Source organism: Crassostrea angulata, chromosome 7, assembly GCF_025612915.1.
Source record: "Crassostrea angulata isolate pt1a10 chromosome 7, ASM2561291v2, whole genome shotgun sequence".
Taxonomy (NCBI): Eukaryota; Metazoa; Mollusca; class Bivalvia; order Ostreida; family Ostreidae; genus Magallana; species Magallana angulata.
The window spans coordinates 42204483-42226899 of record NC_069117.1 but is presented as its reverse complement, the minus strand read 5'-3'; the positions used below and the strand labels follow the sequence as shown (position 1 = coordinate 42226899).

Sequence of the window (22417 nt, the reverse complement as noted above, 5' to 3'; positions counted from 1 at the left end):
TCGGTTATGTTGTACATAGACTGGTTTATGTTCAGTGACATTGTTATTTTTTCTCTGTAATGAAATTACATTGTGAGTGACCTGGCTCCGTCATCACCAACTTTCCACAAGTCAATACTCAGCCTCAAATCGGAGGTTTAACCTCAAGTTTATGCACTTTTCTTTAAAGGATTTGAGTTGAGGAATGAATTGAGGGATTTGAAAATGTTGGTGACTGTTTTGTCACGTAAGAACGCCCTGGTCCGGTCTTGCACAGGATGTCTAACCTCTTACATTAACAACTCCCAGGAAGATTGTCAATGTGTATGTGTATTTGGTAAATATATAGTTATCAATAATAACACTATATATTAAGCTTATGACACTTATCGGCTTCCATAGAAATAAAAGTTTGCAGCATAACACTTGGAGATAAAGTTAACCACAAATATTAGCTCAAATCCATCAGAAAACATTCAAAATAACTTGTAAAATTATCAATATAAAGTTTATAGCAAATAATTCACAGAAAGTTGTTAAAATCAAAACAAGCATATGTTTACATTTGTTGCAGACGACAACACTCCAATATGAAAACTTCAATAATTACACATACACATAAAGCTGATTATGTCTACTGTAAAAGCTATAAGTATGTGGAAATCATCTTTTTACAGAATAATAAACAAGTTTTAAATCATTACTTACTCTGTGTTAGGATAAACTTTACAAAAATTACAGAGCGCGGTGTTCAACCGCATAAACAAATGGCGTGCTTCGTATGACAATTTTTACCGAAAAAACACAATTAAAAGAGTTCCAAAATGAAAAAACAATAATTAAAGAAAGATAACTCTAACAATGGACAGAACAGTGACAGTCGAGCCAGGTTGTGAAATTAGTGTCTTAGGAACAGTGATGTAGGTGATAATATTTATAGAATGCATTTTAAAAGTATTGCACACTTTCATCTTCCCTGGCTTTAATTTGACGCTTTTTTCTGTTGTTTTTATTGTCTCTGTCACACCCCTGGTGACATTCTAATACTTTTTTCCCCATTATGATGAAAGGGATGGCATCATAATTAATGTGGGGTTCAGCGTTTGGTTGAGAATCTAAAATTCTGATGTGGGATTTCTTAATCTTTACCACATCTATTGTCAAGTTATGAAAACAGAAAAAGATGAAATTTTGGAAAAAGTTCTTCTTATTTTGTGAGGGTGGTAACGAAGCCAGAGAATAATGTTGATCTCACTTCAAAGAGGTCTTTCCAAGTGTCACTACCAACACAACAAAACAATTATATGACTCATATCAAAAATTTGACTAATATGGTCAAAATCATTAAGTCTAAGGTACTAATTCTTCACTACGTTTATCATATTATGGTGCTAAAGATATTTTTGAAAATGATCTTATAGAGAAAAATGTAAAAATTTTATCAAGATTTTGACAATTTTTCCATGTCAGTTCATGCATGTCCAATCATTATCTTTAGCAAGGTAATCTGATGAAAATAGTGCATCTGCTTAAAAATAGCATACATGTAAATCAGACTGCTTAACCGGATCTATAATAAGTTAGATTGTTTTTAGAAGGTTAATGATTAAAATTCATTCACGATACGATCTTGTTATGTAGCACATTCATGTATTCAATAATTATAACAATACCTTGTGTCTTATTAACTATACTCTTTCCCGAGTTTTTGCTTCCACCCCTTTTCGATTGGTATTTCGATAATGATACATATCTTTGTGCTCAAACTACGTTCATCCACTAGTATGAAAAATGTCCAGATTATCTGTTTTGAAACGCCTCCTCTACCGCTTAAGGCTTCAATACACATCCCAAAATAAAAAGTCTACGGGGATTTTGCATTGCATCGGCCATTATAAAGCCCGGATGATAACGTTGAAAAATTGTGCGAGGTTTCCCGAGTAAGCATTTCCCATTATAAATCTCCGTAAGAAATTTGTTTTCGTTTCTGTAAACTTTAATGGATGAAAAAGGATAATTTGTCAATGAAGATACATGTATCTTGGATATTTCCCATTTCGTCAGTTTCCACTGTACTTCTTTCACAAATCATCAAAAAGTGATGGAAGCAATAACTTGGACATACTATAGTTAGATTGTTCTATGTTTAATAACCCCAACTTTTACCAATACATGGAATAAATATAGTCTGGTTCCCGCCCCCGCCACTGCGTTTTCACTTCGTTTTGGGGTCGGGTAAAGGCCGACGCCATTTTAAAATGGCGACCTCCAGAACTGGAAAGAGGTAGGAATTTACACTGAAGAAATAAATCGAGAATATCTTCTTATAAATATAAAAAATAATTCGAACAACGCATACCTATGGCACGCCAAATTCACAAAAATGAGCTAAACATAGTTTTACAGTCGATAAACTAGGTTTATCAGCTGTTAACTATAGTTTACGGATCCTAAACTATAGTTAACGATTCGTTAACTATAGTTTACATCTGTGAAACTATATTTCACGAATGTAAACTATAGTTTACGAATGATAATCCATAGTTTATCTATTTGTAAAAAAACGTTAACAATAGATTTTGCTGATAAATATAGATTCACATTTGTTAATTATAATTTACATTCGTAAACTATAGTTAAGAGTTGTTAATTATAATTTCACAATTCGTGAAACTACATTTATCAGACAAATTCACAAAAATGAGCTAAACATAGTTTCACAGTCGATAAACTAGGTTTATCGACTGTTAACTATAGTTTACAAAAACTATATGGTTAACGACGTTCATCTATATTTCACGTCTGTAAATTATAGTTAACGCGATAATCTATGTTTCATATCTGTAAACTATAGTTAACACTGAAAACAATCATTTGCGATTGTTAAACATTGGAGTCTATCATGTTTTGACGCAGATTATGCATATTAGAATACAACAAAAGTAGGCATGCTATAATTATATGGTTGTTTAGATAATTTATTGTAGAAGAAAATGGTACTAAACACTTTTGCATTGCATTTCGTATAAAAGCGAAAACGACTGCAACACACGGGAGGGAGTGGTTTACCTCATTCGGAGTTAGATACCTTGTGTTATTATTATACTATAGGGTAAATTTTTTTCTCAGAAACAAGTGCCTGTGGCATAAGATGGTGCATGCAGTTGCCTTGGGTGTTGAGACTCGATTCATTCACTTATATTCGTCCTCTGTTTAGCCGCGGATATTCCAAAAGTAAACACTCCATTGACAATCATTCTTTTACCTTGTGCACAGCCTTATTCCCTTATTTCATTCATTTTACCATCTTGGCAGCATCGAATGTGAAAATTGGCGGCTACCTATTGATCGACCAATCAGCGCGCGCGTAGCTTAACATTCTTCAATCTTCACGATTCAACATCAAGCGGTTTTGACACTCCAATCTAAGTTAACTGATATTTGAACGTAGGAAAAAGGAATATAGCATTACAAAAGAACACGTAATACGAGGGGTCTGGAGGTGGGGGGGGGGCATTTTGCCTTTTATGTAATGAAACATCATGCGATTAAAGTTGATCTTATTTTCGTAATAATAGAAATATTTATTGAGACTATCTTAAAATTAAACTTAAATCCGAAAATATTAATTAGATTTATTTTTTCTCTATACAAATATACAAAATCATAACAGCAATTCATTATAAAGTTGTGCTGAATGTGTATAAAATTGTATAAGTCTTATTTCTGGTAAAGCTTTGGCAAGCTCAGGAAGTAAACAAAACATAGAAAAAAGTAGAACTTTTTGTGGTAAACATCTGGCAAATTTTTTGGAGTTTGCCTAAAGTTTGCCACTACTGGCGAAGAAGCTGCAAACATAATTGTGTGTCTGGTAAACTTCTGGCAAAATAAAAGAGGTTTACCAGAAGTTTGCTACTACTGGCAAAGACCGGCAAACAAGTTCTAAAGTTTTCTGGTAAACTAATCAGTTTGCCAAAAATTTGCCGCTAACAATTCATTTTGGTAAGGGTATAGAACACTCGCCGTGTTTTGGTCACTTTCAGTGTACACATTGATGTCATATAAATGTGTTTGTGATTACACATATTGAAACAATATCAGATCAGTTTTGTTTTTTCTCCTTTATTTAATAATGTGTTCATAGAGAGGAAATTTTTTTTACTTTCCATACAGATGTTATGGCTTTTCTGTCTTTGTTATTTTGACCATTTTTTTCCTAAATAAATGAGAGTGCTTGTGTTTTCAATGTTTTTCAATAAATAATTTTTAAGTCCAGAGCTCCGTATTTTTTCCGGAGGAAAAATTTTCTAAGTTTAGATCTCCGTATTATTTCCGGAGGAAAATTTTTCTAAGTTCAGAGCTCCGTATTTTTTCCAGATGAAAAATATACTAAGTCCAATTCTCCATATTATTTCCGTATATTTTCCAGATCATTTACGGATTTTTTTCTGCATTTCCGTATTATTTAATTTTCTCCGTATTTTCTCTGCATTTTTTCCGTATTTAAAATGAGGAAAAAATGCGGAATCATGCGGAAATCTGCAGATCTGAGGTGCGGGTATGCAGTTCCACAGTGTACCTGGAAGGTTTAATTCCAAAGCATTCGTTTATTTACAGTAGCCTAATGGCAGTAAGGTTCCACGAGTTGTCTATACTACAGTAAACTTTATCCATTGTTTTAATGGATGAGCATGTTCATGAAAAGGTGTGTATTAAATTTTAAAAAAGGAAGATTATGATGTTATAATTTCTTTATTAGGTTAGGTTCACTGTCAAACAAAATCTAGAGTAGTAATTGGTTTACAGCAGCCTACATTCTGTTTAATAGGTATCTTTAAATGTAAAAGGCATTGTTTGTAGTATAAATGGAAGAACATGAAAAAGTATGGCTTTGCGCAATTAGTGCCATGTCTCTTGGGATGTATGTTGTATTTACTGCTGCATTTCAGTGATATGGTAATGTTGTCACCTGTTTACTTCAAAGTAATTTGGTACAATGAAGGAGTCAAAATCAATTTGATTACCAGTATTTGAAACAAACTCTACGGAAGAGTTGGTAAGGAAATACATAGTTGAATAGTAAATTTACAATATCTATCTGACATGTTGTAATATGGTAGTAAAAATCAATTTTTTTAATGTAAATGAGTTTATCGATGACCATTCAAATATAGTTTCAAGATATACTGCTGGGTACTAGTATATCAATTAAATATCACTAAACAAATTTAGAACACTATAATCACTCTTTGCAGACATGCTCCATAGTGTAAAATTCATGCAGTATTTAGTCATTACATCATCTTTAATTCTTTCAAGGATTTATAAAAATGAATCGCATGGTTTTTTTTTTTAAATTTACTCTTATATTTCATATTAGGTATTTGACCATCTTCAGGTTCTTGGAGTTACAACTTCATATGCAGGAGCTCTTTCTGTCATGGAAGATATAGGGAACCACCACATGAATGAAGTTGTCAAAGGGATCCAAAGCTACAATACTTTCAAAATTATTGGTGATAACTGTACACGTAATATTATAGTAGGAGTAAAACACGAGCGAAGTAAACGACATGGCACAATGTTTAATTGGTTTGCATCGGCCATTATCATGCAGACATAGTCATTTGATGATCTGCCAGATACCCCACAAGGGGATCCTCAATATCTGACAATGACAGCTTTTCTTCCAACAGCTGAAGATGAGAGAAGAATTAAGAATGATTATAGATTTCTCATTTCTCAGGTTGCAAGAGACTTTTAACCAACTTGAAATTTCTATTTGAAAATCTTCCATCCCACACTCTCGGAGAATACAACCAAGAACTAAGTAAACAAAATCTTGTTGTCCCACTCCAAGTGTTGCCACTTAATGAGCAGAAGAATGCAGATATGGTGCAAATACTGGACCATTATAAAGATAAAGTCAGTGAGATTTATGAAGCTGCTGTAGAACCCATAGCTCAAATACCAATAGGAGGTGACCAGTTGACTAAGAGAAAGATTTTCAGGGGCCAAAAGTTTGAGGGCTGGATGTCTGACAGATAAAGGTCGCTACAGCCACTTATACTCCATCACTTTTGAACTTTGGCACACTGCAATGCATTTTCTTTTGTTGATCTTTAATACACTTCATAATGAGAAGTCTTTTGACAAAGGCACAATGAATGCAGCCAGAATCAAGCTCTCCAGGAAAACTGTTAAGAAGGACCATGACAAGGACTTTTTCATCAGTTTCTCCGAGCGTACATAGTAGAGGCTTTGTGTAATTTCTTTGGCCTAGACACTTTGGATGGAGAGCCAACAAAAAATATACCAAATGGTGTTCCTGCTGAAGAAATAGAAAAATGGGTTCAAGATAAAATGGACAAATTTATTGATGAGTATGTGTGGGCCAGGGATTCTGATGCCAGCACTGTTACTACTCAGGAGCATGAAGAGATTGTTTCCACACCATTACAACTGAAATTGCCCAATGGATCAACAGTTGTTATATTTGTCCAGCAAAAATAGAAGAAGGTGCAGAAAATTGTATTTGACAGAGTGAAGCACTATGGACATACAGTTCTCCAATTAGGCTTACTTTGACTGGAATTTCTTGATATTATCAAGGTACCGGACAGAGATAGATTGATGAGTTAGACAACTTTCAAGTACATGATGCAGGTATTTAAAGCACACAACAGCCGCAGCAAATATGCATTGGAGATGTTGAGATTTTTATGCCACCAGCAATCATCCTACAGCTTACAAACTGCACACAAGGCAGTGTATGGGTTATTTGTAAATACTGCTGGGAAAGTAGATTCCCATATACCAACAGACTAAGAGATGGAGCATCTCATCAGGAGAATTAAGAAGCTTTTTAAGGCAACGGGGCCAAATAACCTGGAAGAATCAGTTGTGAAAAAATCACGAGCATTGGCAGGTCAAGCTCAGATTGATTGCGGCTCAGTATGATAATTAAATGCAGTGGTGTTCTTGTCAGAGCAAACAAGCACAAAAAGAAGTCTGCCCATGAGGATGAACTGAAACTTCTTGGTGAAATGAAAGAAGCTGCTCCATTTACCAGCCAGATTGGCAGAAGTTATGATCAGTTTTCCACCATAATGGCACCGACACACCGTACATTAAATGAAGAGGGCTACATAGCCTGGATAAATTGTCACAAGACAAAAATGCAGTTTGAATCTGGAAAATGAATTCAAGTTGTAATTTTAGCAGTTCAATTTACGCTTTAACATGTATGTGTTTGATTACATACAAGAGTTGACATTTATATGTACATGTACCTTCATGTTACAAATTTAAATTTAAATAGCAAGCAAACAATGTAATATTTTGCTTTTTCCCTCAATAAAGTCATAGGAAAATGTACCTTCTTTGTGATTAAGGGAACATAGACTTGTTAAGAAATCAATAACATTTTTTACTTTCAGTTCTGTTTATGGGTGAGCTCTAATCTTTGAAGATTTTTTGTTATATTCCTTGCTTTCTTAAGTACATATATTGAGTAGAATTTGTTGAAATTTGGTAGAATAGCAGATTTCACTTGTTATGATTATTTTCTTTAATCAATCTAAACCGTAAATATGGTACGTACATTTATATGTTGTTTCAGTTTGGACCAAACTTAGAGACGATAAAATCATTTAACCTTTTTATTAGAAGCGAATCATACATTTAGATGATAAGTTTTATAATATAGACAATACGTGACTTTTAATAGCATGAATTGATTGAGCAATGTTTTCTGGTTGCTTGAAATACTTTGAAAGTTGTTCAACTGTTTCAACATATTCAAATGTATCAGTGATGATATGAAAAACATATGCTAATTCAAATGATTTTGACAATCCCCTGACATGTCACTTATTAACCTATAGGCATTTAAAATGTCGAACAGTTGCTGTCGTTTGGTTAGTGTTGGTATTTTCAAATCATCTCTAGACTTTAAGACTTGTGAACAGGAATTCGAAGTATCACAAACGTTGCAGCAATCCTGGTCTGGAACTGACACCGTAGAATCAAAGTAGGATGAGATAAATGCTCTCCTGCAGGATTTTCTTTCTTTGCAGTATTCTTCCACAGATCTGTCAACATGTCGTTGAGCAAGATCTGTTCCATTATAACAGAGAATTGCTTCTGCTTTTGAGCCATCCCTCCCAGCACGGCCGACTTTTTGTGTGTCAACTGTTAAACCATATAGATAAAGTTTCTGTGTCATGTGTGTTGATTTATAATTTTTTTATGATGTAATAATCACATTTTTATTGCATAAGATTAATCTGAATTTCAATACTGTCTTTGTTATCATTCAGAAGATGATTTATATTACAATATCAAGATCCTTATATTTAATGTATACCTTCAAGTGAACTGGGCGGGCCTGAATGTATGATTCTTTTGATGTGTCTAAGATCACAACCCATTCCTAGTGCAACTGTTGCAAATACTAGTCTAATGGGTGAAACACTTTTGGATAGTGTATTAACTATTGATATGTTAAGCTGAAAATGTTGACTGTTGAGGATATTAATCAATCTAATTTAAAAATTAGATTATATTCTGTAGTATTTTAAAATCTATAACTGTAAACAGGTGTTAATGATGATATACTTGAATGTACATGTATATACATGCATGGAATGAATGATGTGAATATACTTACATCATGTGGCTGCTGGGCATGATAGACTGCACTACTCTTGCATTTGCACAGCTTGATCTGTAGACTGGACCTAAGAGTCTTTTCGCAAGTTTTATTGCATATCCACACCACTGAAGTTTGCAGTAAACCACTGTTAAGAAAAAATCCTCTTCTTCAGAATACAGTTGAAGCAACAGTGGTTTGAACACAAAATTGTAAGCCTCCTGCACTGTATTGCACCCACCTGTAGATGGAATCCTTTCCTTGACAGCGAGTTTTACATTGTCATTTAGTACAGGGGTTGTATTTAATTCCTTGTAGTCCTTCATTCCTAGCAGACTTGCAATTTCTTTTTGTGAATGTTTACTTGCTGTTGCTGTTATTGCAAGCATCTTCATTCCCTTAGGAAGATGAGGCCTTAGCTCACATATAAGTCTAAAGTCAAATCTCTCCCCAGTCCAAAATACAATGGGACTCGTCGACAACCACAAAAACTTTACCAACTGTTTTTCCAATTCTTATTGTATTGGATTTTTTTGGATTGTATTTAATCCGTTATAGTCCTTCATTCCTAGAAGACTTGCAATTTCTTTTTGTGAATGCTTACTTGCTGTTGCTGTTATTGCAAGCATCTTCATTCCCTTATGAAGATGAGGCCTTAGCTCACATATAAGTCTAAAGTCAGATCTCTCCCCAGTCCAAAATACAATGGGACTCGTCGACAACCACAAAAACTTTACCAACTGTTTTTCCAATTCTGCCCAAACTTTCAGCATGAAACAGGATATCCTCTGGGTGTCCAATGAATTGAGTAATACCAGTAAACTTCACAGCTTCAGTTTTTAAAACCTGACAGACATAATGATATATGAACCAAATTTGCTCAATTATTGTTCAATTATAGCATTTAGAGGTGCAATGATAATGACACTATATTTGATATCACAAACAGTCACTTCGAAAAATGTGGAAGTAGCTCAAATAATAGGGATTTGCCATATCCTGTTGGAAGGATTGCAACTGTGTCTTTTTCTTGAATTGCCTTTAAACAGTCAATTTTCTTTGGTTTCAGAAAAAAATATTCCTCATCAAATTGTTTATTAAACATTAGCAAAGCTAGCTTCTGTTTTAAATCATCCTCCATTTCATAAATGAATAAAACCTAAAAAATAATGTAAATATACATATTTAAAGGAAGACATTATGACCTATAGAGTATAGACCAATGTAGACATTGATGAAATATTTCATTTTCATTAGAACATGTATACATACATATAATAAATGGCAATAGTTATACTATGAGTAAAAACACAACTGCACAAAAAAGGCATGGCCCATTGATGAAAGTATCAAACCATCTAATGAAGGTCATAAAGCTAATCAACATTTATTTTAAATGAATCGGACAATACAACCCCTTTTTATCACATTAGATGTGAATTACAATACTGTCAGAACTATGAGTAAAAGCACAACTGCATGAAAAAGGCATGGTTCATTGATGAAAGTATCAAACCATCTAATGAAGGCCATAAAGCTGATCCACATGTATTTTTAATGAATCAGTCATTACAACCCTTTTTTATCACATTAGATATTATGTCTCAAATCCAGTACAGTTTCCCAGTGCGGCAATTCTGTAACCCGGTTACACAAAGAACGAATTAAAAGTTATGATCCTTATGTAGAGTTAAAATAGGACCAGGTATATCTTAGTTAAGATGAATTGTTTAAGAAACACTTGTACAAATTTGTCTAAAACACCAGGGAAGACCATTGTTTAAAAATAATCTCTGAAACAGGGTTACAAGGGTTACGAGGGTAACAGACCCTTGTTTCTATACTAAGCTATGTTCTGAAACAGGTTTACAAGGGTTACGAGGGTAACAGACTCTTGTTTCTATACTAAGCTATGTTCTGAAACAGGTTTACAAGGGTTACGAGGGTTACAGACTCTTGTTTCTATATAAATCTCTGTTCTGAAACAAGGTTACAAGGGTTACGAGGGTAACAGACCCTTGTTTCTACATTGTATATAAATCTCTGTTCTGAAACAGGGTTACAAGGGTTACGAGGGTAACAGACCCTTGTTTCTATACTAAGCTATGTTCTGAAACAGGGTTACGAGGGTAACAGACCCTTGTTTCTTTATAAATCTCTGTTCTGCTACAGGGTTACGAGGGTAACAGACCCTTGTTACCCTCGTAACAAATAAGGCAAAAGTATCGGCATGAGCGATTTGACGTAATCATCAATAGTAGTGCATAAAGGCTATTGCGGGCTGAAAAAAATGTATTACTTACCTTAATCAAAAATGTATTACATGTGAAATGTTTCTGCAGAAGACCTCTGATGTGAATGAAATTTTGTTTTGTAAGAGTGGAGCATGGAGTACTTCCTTTGGAAATCTCGAAGGAAGCTAACATTACTCCTCCTTATCTGCCTCAGGTAAGCTTTTACTCTATCTCTGATTTGATTTGAACATATTTATATTGTACAAAATCACAACTGGGATTGGGCACCCTCTCCTGTAGCTCTATTCTGTGTGGAATTAAGTATTGAATGTTAAGGTTATAATCTGTGTGGTTTAATTTAATGACGTCAAGTTTTTCGTCTTTGTGATTTTATCATATATACATAGGATCTCTTATAATTAGAAATGTTGTATGAGTTTTATCCAACAAGTTGTGTGTTTATTATCCTTAAGCCTTGGCGAGTAGATAGAATATACACAATGAATTGTATAAAATATATATATATACAATCGCAAATCATGAGAGATTCTTTTTATCACGTCATACCACATCTTTTGTTAAACTCCAATCTCTTAGAAACGTCAACTATACTTTATGCAGGTTGAAAAAGTTCTGAACTTAACAAACATCAAAACTTTCATTTTTCAAACATATAATCTTATGAATTATGAATATATAAAAAATATATTATATAAAACAGCATTTTAAAAATGCTTCAGATTTATAACTCAGATTTACTCTTCACTTTTCAACTGTTATATTTTGATACTTAATTCTTCATTCTTTGTCAATCATTCAACTTAAACCTACAGTATGTTTAATTATGACGTCATGTTGGGTAAGAATACAAATAAAAAATTTGTTACATGCATGAGTGTTATCCAGAACATATTGAGCTGAACATGTGATAAACATTATTAGTGTTGTTAGTGTATGTTAATAAAAAAGAGAAAAAAATGGGCTTGGGTGCATTTTAAGTTTATGTGAATGATATTCAATTTCAAGTTTTTGATGTGAATTTTTAGGACCTTCTCCAGAGAAGATGAAAATGAAAAAAATTAACAGTTAGTTCTGACGAGGAATAAAACACTGAAACATTATCTCCAGTAGGTTCCTCCATATCAGGAGATATGTGCTGCATTACCTATCCAAAAATCCATTAAGCTATTACTAACATCATATTTAGAATAGAAGTGGACATAGGAATGAGGCAGCAATGGAGTTGTGCACTTGCTAAAGTCGCTACCATCCTCTACAAGTCATGCATGTTCATCTATGGTTGATTTCTACCACCCTTCCATATATAAGACTGGAATTCACAGTTACCTTTCACTGTGTTAAACATAATATTATCTTTCTACGCAATGCAGTATACCTCAAGTCATCGCTAATTATCGATCTTCATCCCTCATGGTCAACTCGGCATACATATGGCTATTTCAGTTGAAAGTCTTTTACATTTGTATTCTAATGCATGTTCAAATTTGTAAATTAAATATTAATTAATGACAGACATGTTTGTGTTTTGATATTTTAAACATAGGTAATCAAAGATTACAAAACTCTCTGAGACAAGGTATTATCAACATGACCAATATGATAACATTATATGCAAATTATAGTTAATGATCAATATCATGATATAGTACAAGTAAAGCTAATGTCTTAATATCTTATACATTGTGATATAATTTATACATGTATCACTATCTTCGTTCAAATCATGTAAATATCACATACAATCACAAGATATGGTAAAAAAATTATACAATATGATGTTTTATCACATGTTTATCCCAATATACGGTGGATATCACTCATGGGATAAATTTTTGATATTCCACTGTGTGTTCTTACGCCATGTGACGTCATAGTTAATCATTACGTAGGTTTAGACGGCTGATTGACGTAGAATGAAAAAGTAAATAATTAATTCAGTTGAGGGGTGTTGAGATGTAAATTTGAAACATATAATGTTGTTTCAGTTATTTTTCATGAATTCATAAAAAAATGTTCGAAAATGAAATGTCTGTTTGTTAAAATTCAAGGAACTTTTTTTTCCATGCGTAACGTTGTTGACGTGTTGTAAATAATGTGTTGTGTGGCTCACAATTACAATTTTTACAGAAAAAGTTAACAAAATACTTGGTAAAACATGTGATAAAAAGAATCTCTCATGATTTACGATGGTATATGATTTTTATCCAACTCGTTGTGTGTTTTCTATCCCCTCGCCAAGGCTCGGGGATAGAAAACACACAACTCGTTGGATAAAAATCATATACCATCGCAAATCATGAGAGATCCTATATGTATCATATGATATGAGAGAATATTGTATAAAATGATATGATTCAATGTTTTATAATTTGATTCAACTGTGTATCATATGATGCAATACTATAGTATTGTATGATATTATACAGTACTGTAACCATATTACTTTTGGCTGTATATTCTATTTAGCGTTTTTGGCATAATGCGCTTTCACTAAATCAAGTACAATGCCATGCATGCACATATGTATAGGAATAGTCATATTCTGACAGGAATACACTATTTCAAATCCACGCCAACTTTTTCAAAACCTATTTTCCACCAAATATCGTATGATACATTATGTATTGTATGATTTTTATCATATCATGATGCAAGATTGGCTCAATTTAAAGTGGATCTCTTGTTAAAATATAAGGTAATTGAGTATTTATTTATTCTTTAAAAATCTTCCTCTTTAATTCTTTTTAACGAGGCCGGGTCTAATTAGTTCTGCCCTAGATTTTTTAATGAAATTTTTTACCTGAATTTCTATTTATATAATTATTATTTTAAGATCAAAAAATAAAACATTTACCACACCGTTTGTTTAGGGGGTCATCTCAAAGTTTGTTAATCTTTAACATAGGACCCTATGGGATTTCGCTTGAAATGTATCAATTTTGCACATTTTTTAAACTTCTGCCCTAGGGATTTCTTTTTCTGTTCTACATATTAAAGTTATTGCTAAAAGGCATCAAATGGCCAAATAAAAAAAACCTTTTACCTCCTGGTTTGTTCCAGGGGTCTTATCAAAGTTGATTTTTGTATGCCGAATTTCCCAGATTTGTCAGATAATGGCTATTTTTTATTTGAGAAAGGTGGAAAAGGTGATCTTTATAGTATTATTAAAGCATTCAGACATATTTAAGTAATAAAAAAATATATAACATTACATATTAAGGGTCATTAATATAAAATACATGGTTACTGTCTTGAAATATATGAATTAAGCTATATTTAGGCGGGTTAAGAAAACGTGACAGAGGGTTAGGTCTGCTGAACCCTCTTCAGGTTTTCGACCCGAGCCCAAATATAGCTTATAGTTCGAGACAGTTATGATTATTCCACAATATAACATTAATTTTACGCATTAAACGAGCCATTTTCAACAAATTTCGCTGAATATCTGCAGTTGAAACTATCACGCCATGGCGTCAACCAAGCAAAAAGATGACGTCACAATACAAATCAAACGCTGCGCGAAAGCGTGCGTACTCGTTCTGTACTCGGCCTCGTTAAAACTTTGTGCATTGGATTGGATGGGCAGGGAGGTCTATACCAAAATTGTATTTATGACCCCTGATAAGGGCTAGAGGCTCTTATTTAGGGTGGGCCATTTTGGTCATATAGTTTAACTCTTTAAAAATCTTTCTTCCATTACCGAGTACATGTATAAAAACTAGCAGGCATACGTGTACATTACTGCGATGAACAGATATAATTCATCTGGAATTTTGAAATTCATGACCACCGAGTCAAGGGTACTGGTGTTGTTTGAGGGGGGAGCCTTATCATATATTGTCATATATTGAACATTAACATCTAATAGTGCACTTTTAAGTACAGGTTAGGATGTAAATGGAGGCCTATAACACAATTTATAAAACTCATTATCCCAAGTGTAATACGTCACCGCGAAAGTGATGACGTCATCTTTCTCAGAGCTGCACCAAGGAGGAAGACGTATTGAGAAGCGGCAAGGTAATATATTTTCTTATATTAGACAGTAGAGCTGTCTGTTGCCGATGAGGGCATTGCCGATGAGGGTTTATATATGGCCAGTGGGTCTATAGTTAAATATCAATCGCTGAGGATTGATTTTTGAGTGAAATTTTAAAATGATGCGGCGTCGATGAGGACGACCGCATGGCATGGCTGGTACTGGAGGTACCATGAGGGCCAGATATACATAATCAGCGAGGTGGTAATAGATTGTTTACCGCCAATGAAGGTCTTGTTAGATTAATTTTGGTGATGTGATTAAATGGTATAATTTTATTGAGACTGTCGATGGATGATTGCACTGATTTAACATGGATTTTATGAAGGTCGTAAATCGCAGATAAAACGTATGCGACGAGAGATTGGATAATTTGAGAAAAAAAAATGTATTGTTAAGAGTAAATAATAACATGCATACATGTGATGTTAATTAAATGAATCTTTTTGATTTTTAATTTTGTATAAAATGACGCAAATTAATTAATATCATGTGGACCCTAGAAATTATGTCAGCAAAAAATTCAATGACCCTGCCCCTGGGGGGTGGGGTAGAGAAAACGTCATTATTTCATACAATTTATGAAAATGGTGAGAACCTTTGTCCAAAATAGCACGGTCTTGTTCTAATCTAACTAACATGAGTGATACATCTCAGCTGTTTTCCGCTTTCGTACCAATATTTCTCAATTTTGGACATAAATTGAGCATTTCTTACTGTAACACAAGGGCCTAAACAACCGATTTTATTTGAAATTCACACCCCGTAGAAGATTTTGTTGTTTACGACGATGAATACTACATCGTATTTGATCTGCTGAAAATTTTCCGGGCAGTTTAGACGGTCCGATCTATTATAAATGGGTCATTGTTTTGAGGCAGTAGAACATTTCAGAGGAAATGTGGGCTAATTTTGTATGCATCATTTAAAACAAAATAAGCGTGCTGCTGGCTACAAAACCCCATTGTTTGTCATTTTCCGTCTAAACACGCTGATTTAATACCTAAAACACAGGTAAAACAATTTTTAACATAGCAAACCCGTTTTCCTGCAGGTTGCACTACAGTATTAAATTTTACTATATATTCTTACCAAAATTGCACAACTTTAGATACAGATTAAAAATTCAAAACGAACTTCTGGAAAAAATCCTCTTGACATCTTTTTAAACAACGCTTCATTTACAATTTCCTAGCAAAATACACACGTGCATCCAGCAAGGCGTGAGACTTTGTTTACCTCGAAGTTACACATGTGCTTGAAAATCAAGCCCGGGCCTTTTCACCCCCCTCCGGAAACAACACGCATCAAAAATTCAAATGACCTCGCATTATTACAAAAATGGGATAGTTAGACCTCTTACACATTGTTTTTCAGCTCATAAAAAAAATCAGCTCCTGTCGCGTGCGGAAACGCCCCGAATTCAAGGGAAAATTCGGGAATTATTTTGGCTCAGTCATGTTTTGACGTGAACCTTCAGTGAAATACTGTTATGACACCTGCATAGATGGTGTTACCTACTGTTTTAAAAAGAAAACATTCCCTGAAAGGAAAACAATTATTACCAGTTATCAGAAAGTTGAGGGATATTCAAGATGCGCATGGCATTAAACAGTTAGCTAGGACTTCTTCTGCAAGGCGTACCGAAAATATGTCTAATGAGGATGTATTGAAGGCTGTTGAGGATTTAACTGGAGAAAACGGGATTGAGTTACTGGAACTGGCAGGTATTATTATAATTCACAATATAACAAAGTTCTGTCATGAATGAAGGAATGATATGTATGATATTACAGTGTAAATCTTTAATTTATAAGTATAGAAGTTTAAGAACAAGTGATGCCATTTTATTGAATTAAATTAATTTAAAATAATAGGGAAGGACCCAAATGATGAGGATTTTGCAAAGTTACTACTCCATGTCTGCATATTACATGCTAATGAAAAAGGACAACCAGAAGGACAGGATTTGCAGGATCCAGAATTAGGTCACTCGTCAGCAACGACTGCAGATCAAGAGCAACCTGGCCTACATGTACCTCTAATTCAAGGAAGGCAACAGACAAAGACCAGGTACTCTTAGTTAACGGATGAGTTTTTTCATCAAAGAGTGATTAATTATGAGTGATATGTAATTATGAGTAATTAATTATGTATTGTTAAATTATGCTAATATATTGATTTCTAACCTATTATTTGCATTGATAGGGATTAATTATTTTGAATAAATGGTTAAACAATATTCACTTCAACCAGGTACAGTATTACTACTTATTATGATGTTAATCATTATCAAATGATTTATAATGCATTTTAGGATTCAAATGGGGGAAAACGTAGGAAGCTACAAGATTCAACAACTGAAGTCAAAGACAAGGATGGTACACAGATTCAGCAGGTGAAGGACAAGATTAAAGTTCTCTGTACCCAGTCCCAGCCCAGTGAAGCACTGATTTTATTAAGTTTAGATGAATTATCTAGGTTAGCTAGAAAAGTGAACCATGAGGACATGGATGTGTATGAAGAACTGTATAGACAATGTAGTAGGATGCAGGGCAAGATTAACATGGGAAATTTATGTTTAACGGTTCTTGGGGGAAAAGGTGCAGGTACAGTGACTAAGGCCATAAATAAATGTTTAAAGGAGAGTGGGACCTCTGAAGTTAAGAGGGATACTACTTCCTGTAAAGAGGATATTCAGCCACCAAAACAGGAATCAGTTTTAGCAAATTTGTACCCACCAATGCCCATGTATTCAATGGGATTTCCTCAGCCTTATTCATATGCACATCAATATGGAGGGGGATACATGTATAGGTCAGTCAGACCTCAGGGTCAAGGGAGGCCTTATAGGAAACAGAGTATGGGCAGGGGTACATGCTTATTTTGTGAATCATCAAGCCACTATGTAAGAGATTGTGAACTTATGAAACAAGCGAAGAGAAAGTAGAGAATTTCCAGTGGAAAGTATGGGTTATTAGTCAGGTAGACTATAGGGGTCTCTAAAGTTTAGTGCCTTCAACATTACAATGTTAGGAATTATTTGGTTGTGAATTTCCCACATTTCTTTTAAATCATTGTGAAGATTTTATTCTCAACATTTTGTATGATTTTGAGATTTATAAACACAGTTTTTCATCATTTTGTGTTTATTTGTCCTTTTACATGGACGAAAAAAAAAAAAATGGAATGCCTGACCTTGTAACCTGAAGACAACTAAGTCTTAGTCGATTTATTCACGTAGGTTACAAGTGAGGGAGTTCCATCACCCATATGTCTCCCATGTTGGACTCTTGATAGTTTAACCATAACTTTATATTTACAGGAAAATAAATATTATAGAATACCAGAATGGGAGAGAGGACTTGATTTTGATCCAACTCCTGTAGAACTAAGACAGAATTCATCATGGGTGACATTGGGAGGTGGGACTCCCTCATTTGTAACCAAACATCCTTCAGCTGAGTCTGTCCTTCAAGGGGTTGATTTTGACATTAAAAATTTACCTTTGCGTGACCCAAAATTATATAAGTCAGGTCAGATACATCATAATATGGATCATTGGAATGAAGTTTTGAATAAGGGAGTAGTAGATGAAGATATTCAGTTTAGAATAAGTAGGTGGCTTACACAAGGTGTAGATGTTAAGGAATTCTTTTCACATTTCAAAGGAAACTTTAAAGGTCGTTCTTATGACAGTGATGAACCTTCAAGCATTTTCTTAGAAAATAGTATTAGTTGTAGGGATCACAAGGAGTTTGTAGGCCAGATTTTATATGAGAAAATAAGGTCAGGAGCCATAAGAGTTCTGGGGAAGATTGGTGAATGTGACATGCCTAGGGTTGTGATGCCTTTGTTAGTAGAGCCATCTAAACCACGGTTATGTTTGGATGGAAGGTACTTAAATTTGTGGATAAAAGATTCTCTGTTTCGTCTTGAAACTTTAAATGATGTTCATAGGTTGATAGATTCAGAGGCATGGATGGCAACATGTGATGAAAAGTCAGGCTATGAACACATTGCTTTGTCCGAGAATTCACAGACTTACTTTGGGATTGAATTTGGTGGATTTATCATGGTTTACACAGTTTTGCCTTTTGGATGGAAGGCCTCACCATATGTTTATCAAACTGTTGGAATGACAATTACATCTTATCTTAAAAAATTGAATGTAATAACAATTCAGTATATTGATGACCGTTTGATGATAGCTAACCCATCAGAGGACACTACTGACTTGGAAGCAAAAGAACATTGTTTTAGGGTGATATATGCTCTACTTCAAATTTTAACCCGTTTAGGTTACACAATATCACTTGAAAAATCATGCCTGGAACCCCAACAATGTGTACGGTTCCTTGGATTTTTGGTGGATTCAGTAAAGTTAGCTTATATCTTGCCAGAGGATAAAAAGTTAAAGTTTAGAGAGTTAAGAGAGTCACTTTTGGCAGGCAGGGAGGTTTCTATTCGAACTTTGCAGCGTTTTGCAGGCAAGTGTGTTTCGATGGGTCTTGCAATTCCAGGAGCTAAATCGTACTGCAGGGAAGTTAATAATGCAATTTCATGTGGAGTTAAAAATTCAAAACATATTGTCATAGGTGATGAATTGCGGGAAGAGTTGAAATACTGGCGTTTCTTGGACTCGTGGAAGGGTTACGCAAAGTGGAGGTCAGAGAGGCATAAGCAAGTTAATATTTCAACGGATGCTTCCGGCTACAAGTATGGGGCAGTAGTTTGTTTTCAAGGGGAAAAGGTTGAACTTGGAGATTTTTGGGAGACAAACGACAGTAGACCTATTCATTTGAAGGAAGCTGAGGCAGTCCTTCAGGTCTTGAAGTCAATAGAGGAAGTAATTAGAGACTCAAGGGTTGACTTACTGGTAGATAATGTTGCTGTTCTGAGTGTTTGGAACAATCAAGGAGGACAGGATAGATCTTTGAACAACATAACAAAACAGATATTTCAGTTGGTGACTTCTTGTAATTGTGATCTGCACATGCAATATGTATCCTCAGATTTGAATGAGGCAGATTCACCTTCACGTAGTCTTAGTTACAGTGATGCATGTTTGAATATTGGTTCATGGCAGTGTGTTGAAAGGCAATTTGGACCTCATTCAATGGACCTCATGGCTATTGATTCTAATGTGATGAAATCTTCAGGAGGTACAGCACTACCACATTTTACCCCATATCCTACCCCATATTCATCTGGTGTAAATTTGTTTGCTCAGGATTTGTCAGTGGTGGTTAATGCATATGTTTATCCCCCTTTTGCCCTTATACATCCGGTACTCTTATTTTTAAAGGAACAGAAAGTTGGTCTGTGCACCTGTGTCCTGCCATTGATCAAGCCTGTACGGTGTACCTGTTTGGTGGCCTCTTGTTCAAAAGCATGTAATCCAAAGTTTAGAGTTGGGGGCCCGGGGAGATAAGGCAGTAATAAGGGTTCCTTCTAGAAAAGGTTTCATTACTGATAATAAGGGTCTGAGATGGCTACTAGTTGCATTCAGGCTATTGTTTACCTAAGCTGTTTGTTTTTCATTTTTGTAGGGAGAAAGCTTGGATCTGGTTAAGATTGACAAGAGGATTAAGGAATTGAATGACAAATCTTCATCATCTTTATCCAAGAGAAAAGATACTTTGAAAAATTCTCTGAATTTCTTTCTTCCACTATTGAGGAAAGATTGCACAATATCTAATTGTACCCCTGATGATCTAAAGCATTTTCTGGTATGGAAGGATGATTTTGGTAAAACACCAGTTCATAAAATAAATTGTACATTTTTGGGTACTAAAGAATTAGGAAGTTGTGAATGCCCAAGACGATTAGCAGCTGGGACAGTATCGGTCATGGTACAAAATTTGTCGGAGATCTTTTACGAAAGTGGTCGTGGTAAATTCTGGGATGAGAGAAGTGATGCAGGTAACCCTGCAGCGGCACATTGCATCAGACAGTATGTGAAACTCATTCAAGAGGAACAAGCGGCAGCACATGTAGTTCCTAAGCAGGCAAAGCCAATTTTTCTGGGTAAAATAAAAAGAATTGCCTCGTATATAGATAATGAATTGGGTAGGGTTGATATTTCATTGAAGGAAAGATATGTGCTCCTTAGAGATCAGGCTTGGATGAAATTACAGTTCTTTGGGGGAAATAGGGCAAATGACTTGGCAATGCTTGTAGGACAGGAGGTAAAGAGATTGGATGACAATTCTGGTTTAGTAATAAAACAGACATTTGGGAAAACTTTAAGAGGAAATAAACATAAATGTCATGTTTTTGTTATTACGAAATGCAGAGACAAGACTGTTTGTCCAGTAATTGGTTTGCACATGTGCACATATGTTCAAGGTTGTAAAAGAATGGGTGTGGATCTTGCAAATGGTTTTCTTTTTCGAGTTGTTTTAGAGAATGGTAGAGTCATAGGTGATAGAGTGACATATTCAGTAATGTATGAAAGACTAATTCGGTATCTTACCTTGTTAGGAATATATGAGGGTGAGACTCCTCATAGTTTTCGAGCCGGGTGTGCAGTGACTCTGGCCTTATCTGGTTCAGTTACAAATGTAAGACAAATGATGAACCATGTGGGATGGTATGGAGAGGGAACAGCAGAATATTATAGTAGATTGCAAGCTTTAGTAGAATCTGATTATATCGCAGGTAGATTAGCAGACAGTGCAGGTCAATGTGATTTTGTGGAAGATCAGTTCCAACAATATGGGGATTTTAATATTTTACAGAAAGCTTTTCATTAACGATAAGGCCTTTAGAATGTCGATAAAATTTAGGGAATAAGAAAGATCCTTTAATTATCATCTACATCATATTAGGATTTTGTAGGACTGTTTGTTTTGTAAATAGCAGTGACGGTTAATTTGTTGTTAACTAACATTTTGTAGATATGTAACAGCTGTATAACTTATGACAGTGATAAGTTTAAAGAATGTCAAATCTAAAATTTGAAAATAATAAATATAATGTTTTTTAAACAATAAAATTTATCCCATTTGAATAACTTGTGTTTTTTATCTTTAAGTTCAGGTGTATGTTAGAACAGACTGTTTGTAACTCAACATATTTTGTTTAGATTAATTTTATGATGATGAGTATTGGGAGGAGTGAAGGCACTTATGTTACAATGGTGATGGTCTAGGGAATGATAATGACTACATTTCCCAATACTTGAGAAGAACTAGAGCAGGAACGTATACACTTGGGATAGGTATATATACCAAGTGTAATACGTCACCGCGAAAGTGATGACGTCATCTTTCTCAGAGCTGTACCAATGGTACTGAATATTGAGGATGAGCACGGTAGATGGCATTGGTGGTTCAGCTTATCCATGATTTTACCCCACCCACTCCACCCTTGTATATGTTCTTGTTCTCGGTTCATGATAAATGACTACATTTCCCAATACTTGAGAAGAACTAGAGCAGGAACGTATACACTTGGGATAGGTATAGATTCTTTGGTCACAATTCT

General features: G+C 34.6%; 1 protein-coding gene and 2 pseudogenes across 1 annotated transcript; 2 read left to right on the top strand and 1 right to left on the bottom strand.

Annotated features, from left to right (window-relative positions):
• Positions 1-7676: 7676 nt before the first annotated feature.
• LOC128192821 (uncharacterized) lies at positions 7677-9737 on the bottom strand (annotated as a pseudogene).
• A 6128-nt stretch (positions 9738-15865) lies between these two features.
• Positions 15866-18055, top strand: LOC128192824 (uncharacterized; annotated as a pseudogene).
• Positions 18056-20507: 2452 nt separating this feature from the next.
• Positions 20508-21921, top strand: LOC128192826 (uncharacterized). Its single transcript, XM_052865811.1, has one exon. It carries the CDS (start codon positions 20779-20781, stop codon positions 21682-21684), a length of 906 nt encoding a protein of 301 aa, XP_052721771.1. The 5' UTR covers positions 20508-20778; the 3' UTR covers positions 21685-21921.
• Positions 21922-22417: the final 496 nt, after the last annotated feature.

Coding starts and splice junctions, on each gene's coding strand:
- LOC128192826 (XM_052865811.1), top strand. CDS start 20,779: ATGGTACAAAATTTGTCGGAGATCTTTTACGAAAGTGGTCGTGGTAAA.